We start from the raw sequence: 11708 nt of genomic DNA, 5'->3' as shown, positions 1-11708 counted from the left end.
AGTGGGTGTGAGGTTTGGTTGAGAGCTGTTCCGTAATGCCTGACTTTCCTAATTGAGGGCTCAGCTGTTGGGATCGTGGCCTTGTCCTCAATACCTGTAGCTGGCGACTCCGTCCCTCCGTGATCATGTCTGTGCGGTGCCGGACGGTGGCAGCGGCTGTCGCTGCAGGTTTCTGGCTCAGTCTCTGCTGCATGACAGTGACGGCAGCCGGCGTACAGGACGACGTACAGGAGAAAGCGGCCAAAGCGGAGACGGGGCTGCAGGTAAAGCCGGAACTTGGAGGGGAGAGCAGGGGGATGGGGGAAGAGATGGGGAGAGTGGAGGGGGTACGGGGTGAGAGTGGAGAGTGTTCAAAATTGTGAGGGATCTGAATGGAGTAGATAGGGAGAAACTGTTCCCATTGGTGGAAATTGTTAATTAACGCTCTTTCCCAGAGAGCAGTGGAGGCTGGGTCATTGAATATATTCAAGGCTGAGTTAGATAGAAGGGTCACTGACCCGAAACGTTAACTCTGCTTCTCTTTCCACAGATGCTGCCAGACCTGCTGAGTGGTTCCAGCATTTCTTGTTTTTATTTTAGATAGATTTTTGATCTACCAGGGAGTCAAGGGTTATGGGGGGAGGGCAGGAAAGTGGAGTTGAGGCTGCGATCAGACGAGCCATGGTCTTATTGAATGGCAGAGCAGGCTTTAGTGACTAAATAGTCTGCTCCTAATTCTTAGGAATATCGAGAGCCAGAGAACAAATTACATGCTTATTTTTAAAAATTTGCTCTCTGGATGTCAGTTACATTGAAAAGGCTGAGTTTTTTTTGTCCATCTTAAGTTGACCGGAGGGGATGATGGGACTTCTTGAACCACTGCAGTCTTTGTAGTAATGGTGTACCTGCAATGCTTTCAGGTAGACAATTCCTGAATATTAACCCAGCAAAGATGAAGGAATAGTAATTAATTGTGGTGATGATTTTGTGAGTTTTCTGCTGTTGTCTGTTTTGTTAGTCGAGGTTTTGGAGCAGGGAGTTAGTGAATACTCTTTTCTGACTTGACCCTTTTAGATGGTGGAGAAGTGAGGATCAGGAGGTGAGCCAGTTGTTGCAGAGTACCCAGTCTCTGCACTGCTGTTGTAGGTTATTAATGCTGATATTGTTGGTCCAGTTACATTTCTGGTCATTGTTGACTTCCAGAAGGTTTAATGGCAGAGGTCTGTTGATATTGTTGAAGATTAGGGTGACGTGGTTAGATTATTTTCTTGTTAGTGAAAATCTTATTACTATAGGAAGCCTAAAGGAGTATAGAAAGTGCAGGGGTGAAATAAAAAAGGAAATTAAAAAAGCAAAGAGAGGACATGAAAAATTATTGGCAGGTAAAATCAAGGAAAACCCGAAGATGTTTTATCAGTCCATTAAGAGCAAGAGGATAATGAAGAGAGTCGAAGAGACTTAGTAGTTGGCAGGAAAAAAGACAGAGGCGCAAGGGGAGAGCCAACTGTGCAACAGCCCCAACAAACAAATTTCTCTGCAGCACCTGTGGAAGAGCCTGTCACTCCAGAATTGGCCTTTATAGCCACTCCAGGCGCTGCTTCACAAACCACTGACCACCTCCAGGCGCGTATCCATTGTCTCTCGAGATAAGGAGGCCCAAAAGAATAATGAAGGAAAGGGTAGGACCTATCAGAGATGTACAAGGGAACTTCTGCGTGGATGCAGAAGATGTGGGATGGGTTCTTAATGAGTTTTTTGTCTCTGTCTTCACAAAGGAGAGGGTTGATGTAGACACCTTCCAAACCCGCGACGTCTACCAACTAGAAGGACAAGGGCAGCAAATACATGGGAACACCACTACCTGCAAGTTCCTCTCCAAGTCACACACCATCCTGACTTGGAACTATATCGCCGTTCCTTCACTGGTGCTGGGTCAAAATCCTGGAACTCCCTTCCTAACAGCACTGTTGGTATACCTACCCCAAATGGTCTGCAGCGGTTCAAGAAGGCAGCTCACCACCACCTTCTCAAGGGCAATTAGGGATGGGCAATAAATGCTGGCCTAGCCAGTGTCACCCACATCCCATGAATGAATTAAAAAAAACATTGTAGTTAAAGAGAAGGAGTGTGAAATATTAGATACGGTAAGCATAACGAGAGAGGAAGTACTCAAGGGTCTGACATCCTTGAAAGTGGATAAATCACCTGGGTCAGATGGATTGCATCCCAGGTTGTTAAAGGAAGCCAGGGAGGAAATAGCGGATGCGCTGAGGATCATCTTCAAATCCTCACTAGATACAGGAAAGGTACCAGACGATTGGAAGTCTGCAAACGTTATACCATTGTTTAAAAAGGGTGTGAGGGGTAGGCCAAATAATTATAGGTCGGTCAGTCTGACCTCAGTGGTGGGTAAATTGTTAGAATTTATTCTGAGGGACAGGGTAAACTGCCACTTGGAAAGATGTGGATTAATCAGGGGTAGTCACCATGGATTTGTTAAGGGAAGGTCATGTCTTACTAACTTAATTTAGTTTTTTGAGGAAGTAACAAGAAGGATTGATGAGGGTAGTGCAGTGGATGTGGTCTCCATGGATTTTAGTAAGGCATTTGACATGGTTCCACAAGGCAGACTGGTTTGTAAATAAATGCCCATGGCATATAGGGGAATGTGGCAGATTGGATCCAGAATTGGCTCAGAGCCAGAAACAAAGGGTAGTAGTCGATGGATGTTTTTGTGACTGGAAGGCTGTTTCCAGTGGCGTTCCACAGGGCTCAGTGTTGGGACCTTTGCTGTTTGTGGTTTATATTAAGGACTTGGACTTAGATGTGAGAGGCATGATCAGGAAATTTGCTGATGACGCAAAAATTGGCCGTGTAGTTGATAGTGAAGAGGATAGCCGTAGACTCCAGAAAGATATCAATGGTTTGGTTGAATGGGTGGAAAAATGGCAAATGGAATTCAATCCAGATAAGTGTGAGGTAATGTATTTGGGAAGGGCAAATAAAGCGAGGGGATACACAATAAACGGGACGATATTGAGAGGGGTAAAAGAAGTGAGAGACCTTGGAGTGCATGTCCACAGGTCTCTGAAGGTGGCAGGACAGGTAGCTAGAGTGGTGAAGAAGGCATACAGAATGCTTTCCTTAATTGGCTGAGGTATGGAACTCAAAAGCAGGGATGTAATGCTGGAGGAGATTTGCAAGAATGTTGCTAGGGCTCGAAAGTTGCAGCTATGGGGAAAGATTGGATAGGTTAGGGTTGTTTTCCTTAGAGCAGAGGAGGCTGAGGGGTGTCAGAGGTGTACAAAATTATGAGGGGCCTAGATTGAGTAGACAGGAAGAACCTGTTTCCCTTAGTGGAGAGGTCAATTACCAGGGGGCACAGATTTAAGGTGATTGGTAGAAGGATTAGAGGGCCCAGAGGGTGGTGGGTGTCTGGAATTTGCTGCCAGGAAGGGTGGTAGAGGCAGAAACCCTCAATTCATTTAAAAGGTACCTGGGTGTGCACCTGAAGTGCTGTAGCCGGCAAGGCAATGGACCAGGTGCTGGAAAGTGGGATTAGATTGGGCAGCTAGTTTTCTTGGCGAGCTGAATGGCCTCCTTCTGTGCCCTAATTTTTCTATGGTTCTATGGAGTATAACAGCATGAACTGTTTCAATATCGTAAGAGTTGTAAATGAGGATGAAGACTGTGTAATCCTTATAAAATGGCCAACACCTGACATGACAAAGCAGATCATTGAATTAGCTGAAGATGGTTGAGCCCAAGACACTCCCTTGAGGAATTCATGCAGCAATGTCCTGGGGCTGCGGTGATCAGCCCTCAGCAACCTTGACCATTCTCCTCTGATTTTTTTTTAAACACTAAAGTCAGTGCATGTGCAATGAATGCACTGTTGACAGTGATTTATACTTATTGTATACAATAACAGCTACTTGGGAATATTCAAGTTGTGCGGAGGAATGATGTTTAATTGGGGGAAAATTGCAGTGAAAAACAATTTAACAGACTCTTCGTGTGACCAGAAAGATAAGCTATACTGAAAAATTGGATTTCACCAGAGTATTTGCTATTCGTTATATTGTCATATTTTCCACATTTTGAATACAAATATGCTGAATCCAGTGTTTTATTTCTGTAAATTGGGTCTTTCTGGTTACTTGACATGAAGTAAAGAGGGAGTACTTAAAATAGCGTCACTGAGGGAAGTAAATGTGGAATTAAAAACAAGAAATGCTGGAAATACGCAGCAGGTCTGGCAGTATCTGTGGAGAGAGGAGCAGAGTTAACGTTTCAGGTCGGTGACCCTTCAGAAAAATTGTAGTAAAATTGCAAGTAAATGTGGAAGTTGTGGAGCCTCAGGCCACAATCTTCCAATCCTTCTGCAAAAGCAAAATACTGCGGATGCTAGAAATCTGAAATAAAAACAGAAAATATTGGAAAGTATTAAGTTGGGCAGCATCAGACAGGTCAGTTCCAATGAAAGGTTATTTTTCTTTCTCCACAGATGCGGCCAGACCTGCTGAGTATTTCGAGCATTTTCTCTCTTTATTATCTTCCAGTGCTTCTTGGATATGGGGGCAGTGGCATATGACTGGAGGATTGCAAATATTACACCTCTCGTTCAAATAGGGGAGAGGGATAAACCCAGCATTTATAGGCCAGTCAGTCTAATGTCAGTAATAAAAACAAGAAATGCTGGAACCACTCAGCAGGTCTGGCAGCAACTGTGGAAAGAGAAGCAGAGTTAACGTTTCGGGTCAGTGACCCTTCTTCGGAACTTCGGAACAGTTCCGAAGAAGGGTCACTAACCCGAAACGTTAACTCTGCTTCTCTTTCCATAGATGCTGCCAGACCTGCTGAGTGGTTCCAGCATTTCTTGTTTTTATTTCAGATTTCCAGCATCCGCAGTATTTTGCTTTTATTTTAGTCTAATGTCAGTGATGGGGAAACTGCTGGAGACAATAATCAGGGACAAATTGGCATTGGAAAAGGTATGGGCTAATAAATGAAACAAATTTGTTACAGGAAAATTGTGTTTGACCAACTTGATTGAGTTCTTTGAAGTAATGGAAAGGGTTGTTGAGGGTTGTGTGGTGATGTTGTGGAAATGGACTTTCAAAGGGAGTTTGATGAAGTACAACAGAATAGACTTATTAGCAAAATTAAAGGTCGTGGGATTAAAGGGATAGCGGCAGTATGGATATAAAATTGGTTAAGGGGCAGAGGGTAGTGGAGCACGATTGTCTTTCAGACTGGAAGAGGTAAACTGTGGTGTTCCCTGGGTATTGTTATTAGGTCCACTGTTCTTTTTGATATATATTAATAGCCAGGACTTGGGTATAATTTCAAAGTTTGTAGATGACAGGAAACTTGGATATGTAGTTATCAATGAGAAGGATAACAACACACTTCAGGAGGAGGTCTGCAGACTGTTGAAATGGACAGACACGTGGCAGTTGAAATTTAACGCAGAGATGTCTGAAATAATGCATTTTGGTAGGAAGAATGAGGAGAGGCAATGTAAGCTAAATGGTACAAATTTAAAGCATGCAGGAACAGAGAGACCTGGGGGTATACGTACGCAAACCTTTGAAGGACAAGTTTCAAAGGCTGTTAAAACCAATGATTTTGATAAAGTAAGGAGAAAGTTTCCAGTGGCAGAAGGCTGGGTAAGGAATGGACACATTTAAGGTGTTTTGCAAAAGAACCTGAAGTGACGTGCAAATACTTTTTATGCAGTGAGCTGTTTTAATCTGGAATGCACTGTCTGGAAGGGTGGTGAAAGCAGATTCAGTAGTAACTTTCAAATGGCAATTGGATAAAAATTTAAAGGGGAAACATTTACAGGGTTATGGGAAAAGAGCAGGCAGTGGGATTAATTGGAAAACTTTCAGCTGGCATAGGCATGAGGCTAAATTGCTTCCTTCTGAGGTGTATCATTCTATAATTTCATGCTAAATATTTAGCAGTCAAAGCTAAATACCCTATAAGGCTGGTGGAAATTTTCCGAAAGCATAAAGTCCAAGTATGAAACCAGAACATGCGAGTTGTAAATAAGAGAAACTGCAAAACACCAAGGTGTTGAGGATGCGGTAGTTTTAATTAAAAACTCAGCCATAATTCCACCATCTCAATTGATTATGGCAAGTTTATTGAGAAGATCAAGACTTTTGCTAATCAGCTAAGTGTAGAAAATTTCGTCATGGTATCATGGTTTATTTGCTTTGATGTATGGTGTATATAAGAAGATTTGTGGTGAGGGTAAATCTATCAACGTGTCACCTGGACAGTAGAAGAATCATTGCCACAATATTCTCTGGGACTAAAATTGGGCCATATTTATAGTGTGGCTGAGAGAGCCTTGTTCTTTAGGTGTACCCTGGACAAAACCTACTACGTCACCAGACAAAGGTGGATCACATGAGGACAGTGTTTCAAGTCACGTTGCTGCCAATGTGACTGGATAAGCTACAAGTTCTTATAATAGGAAAATCATGAAACCCACAATGATTTTTAAAAAAATCAGAAACATCTACCATACATTTGGAGGCCAATGCCAAAGCTGAGACGATATCTGGTAGTTTTACAAGTTGAATCTAGAAACTCTGATTAAAAGATACAGTGCTTGTTCAGAAAATAAGTGACCATGTTAAAGAAGCAAATTGTTTGGCTTTTAGTGCGAGTAAAGCCCTATGAAACCCACTAGTCAACATTTTTTTTATTCATTTATGGGATTTGGGCGTCGCTGGCTAAGCCAGCATTTATTGCCCATCCCTAATTGCCCTTGAGAAGGTGGTGGTGAGCTGCCTTCTTGAACCACTGCAGTCCATGTATGGTAGGTACACCCACAGTGCTGTTAGGAAGGGAGTTCCAGGATTTTGACCCAGCGACGGTGAAGGAACGGCGATATAGTTCCAAGTCAGGATGGTGTGTGACTTGGAGAGGCACTTGCAGATGGTGGTCTTTCCATGCATTTGCTGCCCTTGTCCTTCTAGTTGGTAGAGGTCGCGGGTTTGGAAGGTGCTGTCTAAGGAGCCTTGGTGCATTGCTGCAGTGCATCTTGTAGATGGTACACACTGCTGCCACTGTGCGTCGGTGGTGGAGGGAGTGAATGTTTGTAGATGGGGTGCCAGTCAGGCTGCTTTGTCCTGGATGGTGTCGAGCTTCTTGAGTGTTATTGGAGCTGCACCTATCCAGGCAAGTGGAGAGTATTCCATCACACACCTGACTTGTGCCTTGTAGATGGTGGACAGGCTTTGGGGAGTCAGGAGGTGAGTTACTCGCCTCAGGATTCCTAGCCTCTGACCTGCTCTTCAGAATCACAGAATAATACAGCGCAGAAGAGGCCCTTCAGCACATCGAGTCTGCACCGATGCATTAAAGACACCTGACCTGTCTACCTAATCCCATTTGCCAGCACTTTCCCCATAGCCTTGAATGTTATGACGTGCTAAGTACTCATCCAGATACTTGTTAAAGGATGTGAGGCAACCCGCCTCTACCACCCTCCCAGGCCGCCATGTATTGTAGCCATGGTATTTATATGGCTACTCCAGTTCAGTTTCTGGTCATTGGTAGCCCCGAGGATGTTGATCGTGGAGGATTCAGCGATGGTAATGCCATTGAATGTCAAGGGGAGATGGTTAGATTCTCTCTTGTTGGAGATGGTCATTGCCTGGCACTTGTGTTACCTGCCACTTCTCAGCCCAAGCCTGGATATTGTCCAGGTCTTGCTGCATTTCTACAAGGACTGCTTCAGTATCTGAGGAGTCACGAATGGTGCTGAACATTGTGCAATCATCAGCAAACATCCCCACTTCTGACCTTATGATTGAAGGAAGGTCATTGATGAAGCAGCCGAAGATGGTTGGGCCTAGGACACTACACTGAGGAACTCCTGCAGTGATGTCCTGGAGCTCAGCTGATTGACCTCCAACAACCACAACCATCTTCCTTTGCGCCAGGTATGACTCCAGCCAGCAGAGGGTTTTCCCCCTGATTCCCATTGACCTCAGTTTTGCTAGGGCTCCTTGAAGCCATACTCGGTCAAATACTGCCTTGATGTCAAGGGCAGTCACTCTCACCTCTTACTGTCACCACTTGAGTTCAGCTCTTTTGTCCATGTTTGAACTAAGGCTGTAATGAGGTCAGGAGCTGAGTGGCCCTGGCGGAACCCAAACTGAGGTCAGATATGTTTTCCCCTCTTGTTGGTTCTCTCACCACCTACCGCATACCACATTGAAAAACACATTCAGGGGTATATAGATGAATAAACAATTAAGGACACAATGATCAATTAAGCTTTTCAAAGCTTTGATTTTATTGTGTATATTAATGCTCAACACTTTCTTTTTATGCAGAAAATATCTTCTCCACATCCTATGGATAATGTTGTAAGCGATGAATCTGTTACCAGAACAAATTTGGGTTTCATCCATGCCTTTGTTGCTGCCATATCGGTCATTATCGTCTCTGAACTGGGTGACAAGACATTCTTCATAGCAGCTATTATGGCCATGCGCTACAATCGCCTGACTGTGCTCGCTGGAGCTATGCTGGCTTTGGGACTGATGACCTGTCTGTCTGGTTGGTGACTTAAAACTTATAAATGAAATGTATTCTGCTTGTATTTTGTTCCCAGATATGTACAAATTGTTATGCATTAATTCGGTCAACAAGTGGGATCATGGTTACTGGTATGTAATTCGCAATTGATCATGAATTATTCTGTACATCCAATCTGGAAGCTAGATTATTGAGTAGTCAGTCCTGTGGCATTGCTTGCAGGCAAAAATTCAGGGGTGTGGGTGTTGAGTGAGTGTCTATCTTCCTGCAACTGTCACTTCTACCTGTCTCACTCTAGTTCTTGGTCTCCCTTATGTCTGTTTCCATTTTTTTTCTGCTTTTCTTATACACTTGTCTTTCTATCTCTATCTCCAGGTTTGCCTCAGACTTTCTTTATTTGTATAAGCCTGTACTTTGCTTTGTCTCCCCAGTACTGTATTAGTCCCACCCTTTTTTTATTCCCTATTCCCTCCCCCTCCTTCCTGGGTGTATCACCCACCGCCTTGCATGTTCTTATGTTCTTTTAGTCTAGTTAATTTCTCCATCTGTACGTTCCATGGAAGATGGCAGGATCCCCAAAGACACATTGTACAGCGAGCTCGCCACTGGTATCAGACCCATCGGCCGTCCATGTCTCCGCTTTAAAGACGTCTGCAAACACGACATGAAATCCTGTGACATTGATCACAAGTCATGGGAGTCAGTTCCTAGCGTTCGCCAGAGCTGGTGGACAGCCATAAAGGCGGGGCTAAAGTGTGGCGAGTTGAAGAGACTTAGCAGTTGGCAGGAAAAAAGACAGAGGCGCAAGGGGAGAGCCAGCTGTGTAACAGCCCTGACAAACAAATTTTTCTGCAGCACCTGTGGAAGAGCCTGTCACTCTAGAATTGACCTTTATAGCCACTCCAGGCGCTGCTCCACACACCACTGACCACCTCCAGGAGCTTACCCATTGTCTCTCGAGATAAGGAGGCCAAAGAAGAAGATGTTCCATCACACTCTTGTGTATATATCTTGCTCTCCGGTTTCTTTCTTGGCATCATGGAGGCACATTCAAGTCTCCAAGCCTCAGCTGCAGAAATGATCTCGTCCCTCTCTGATTTCAAAGCCATGATTCTCCTTTTAGGCATCAGTGCAGGCCTGAAACTCCAGAAGAATCTGCTGACCACAGTAACATTTAGTATTTTCTGATCTTGTATCCAGTGCCATTTAGCTGTGGTGCAGGTGGCTTGGGCCTGGGAACATTTATAGAAGGTGAGCCTAGGAAGCTTAAGGTCTATCTGGGATGTCTCTGGAATGCAGTTAATAATAATTGATTGGTAATCTGGAGAAATTTCCTAGAGCTTTCCCTCCGGTTATTTAGCTGCCTCCATCAGGACATTGGCGTCCATGAAGGTCCTATTCCATCTGTGGAAAGATTGGAACCAGTAGACTAAACGGCTTCTTCCATACTTTGTTCTTTATGAAAGTAGTATAACTTCATCAGCGAATGAAAGTTCTAAAGTCAAAATTGAAGAATAGCAGTGTTAGATGATGATTCTCTGGTGATGTGGCCATGAGCATATATCTCTTGTTACCACTTTTTACAAGATATTTTTAGGGCCAGTGTTGCCATAAGCTAACAACTTAATAAATCACTAATTGAAATGCTATTGTTGAGATTGTTAATTGATCAAAATATTTATTTTGGAATTACTTTTTCTAAATAACAAAATGTTACCTTTTTAAAGACTGTGGTGAATTATGTTGCTCACTGTTCATTATATTTACAGCTGCCATTTTGAGCAGCAAGATGTATTTAGCAAACCTTTTTAGCGTGGCATCCTCTGCAGGGGATCTGTGGTGGGTGTGAGCAGGGCAAGCAACATAATATCTCTTCAACCAATCAGATTAAATACTTCTCAGTGGTAATCTAGTCTAAATCAGGAAGTATAAGTGAGTGCAAAAGTGAGCTAAGGGAATATACTAACATGGCTTTGAAATAAAATAGTACAAAGTAAGTCATTAGTCCAAAAATGTTTGCGTATTACTGCAACAGGTTAGCAACATTTTGGAAATATTCCCATTGTGAATGAAATTTACTTTTGTCGCATTCAAATTATTTTCAAAATTTTCTCGAATGCAAAATGATATACAGAAAGTGAAATGGGAAGAAAATTGGACTGAGAAATAAGAGGCAAAGAAAAAAGAATTTCTACTTTTTTAATATCTGACAATTAAATCCTGAAGACTCTAATCTTGTAAAATAAAATTTTCAGAGCCAGAGAGATTGTTTAGTAGTAACTAAGACAGGCCACACCATGAAACATTCCTTTAAACCTGAATACACTGGCCCCAACTTTTTCCAGATTGTTTAGTGGGTAAGTACTGCAACTTCATGGCCTTCATGTATTTTGATGCTGAATCTACCAGTGAGGTAGTGTAGTGCAGCATGTGGAGGAGCAGGGCAAATAAACCAATCACTTCAGATTTCGGTGTTATACTGTGCGTGTGCGGACTTAAGTTGGCTAGATTCCTTTGAAGAGTTGTGTGACACGAGGATTAAGGGTGCTGTTCTTGCAATATGCCTTGCATCGGTTAAACAAAAGTTGCCACGTAACCATTCTTCGGATTTGCAGAATATTGCATATACGTTTTTTAAAACAGACTAAGCATGGGAATATTTATTTACAAATATTACATGGAAACACGAAGCATACAATAATTTGGCACATATAAACATGGACAAACTTAAATGTAACTATAATGAACAATATCCTTGAGTTAATTACTCTCTCCAGCGACTTTTGAAATACGGTCTTCGAACCTCAAATTTTCCATTAGAGAAGACCATTCCACCCATCATGCCTGTGCCAGCTCTCCGTGCAATCCACTTAATATCATCCCTCTGCTCTTTGCCCATACCTGTTTTCAAGCTTGTACTGAAATATTTATTCACTTTCCTTTGAAGTTATTGTGGATTTTGTTTTTGTTAACTTTTTGGTAATCTATGCCCTCAAGTGTTTCACTGACCAGTAGATATAGCTTTTAGCAATTTGCCTTCTCAAAACTACTCCATAATTTTGAACACTTACCATCACCTCCTTTTGATAATCTTTGTTTTGGTGAAAAGAGCCTTAGTTTCTCTGACCTTGCCTAATAACTAACATCTCTCATCCATGGTA

At 42.8% G+C, this 11708-nt stretch overlaps 1 protein-coding gene across 1 annotated transcript in view; it reads left to right on the top strand.

Moving 5' to 3' along the window:
• tmem165 (transmembrane protein 165) overlaps positions 1–11708 on the top strand; it is a 34170-nt gene continuing 22462 nt past the window's right edge. The window contains exons 1-2 of the mRNA XM_068035156.1: positions 1–263; positions 8343–8568. Of these exons, the coding sequence (XP_067891257.1) occupies positions 126–263; positions 8343–8568 (364 nt within the window). The 5' untranslated portion in view covers positions 1–125. The remainder of the gene's footprint in view (positions 264–8342; positions 8569–11708) is intronic.

Source organism: Heterodontus francisci, chromosome 1 (genome assembly GCF_036365525.1).
Source record: "Heterodontus francisci isolate sHetFra1 chromosome 1, sHetFra1.hap1, whole genome shotgun sequence".
NCBI lineage: Eukaryota > Metazoa > Chordata > Chondrichthyes > Heterodontiformes > Heterodontidae > Heterodontus > Heterodontus francisci.
The sequence above is the reverse complement of the archived record's forward strand: the minus strand, read 5'-3'. Positions and strand labels throughout refer to the sequence as shown.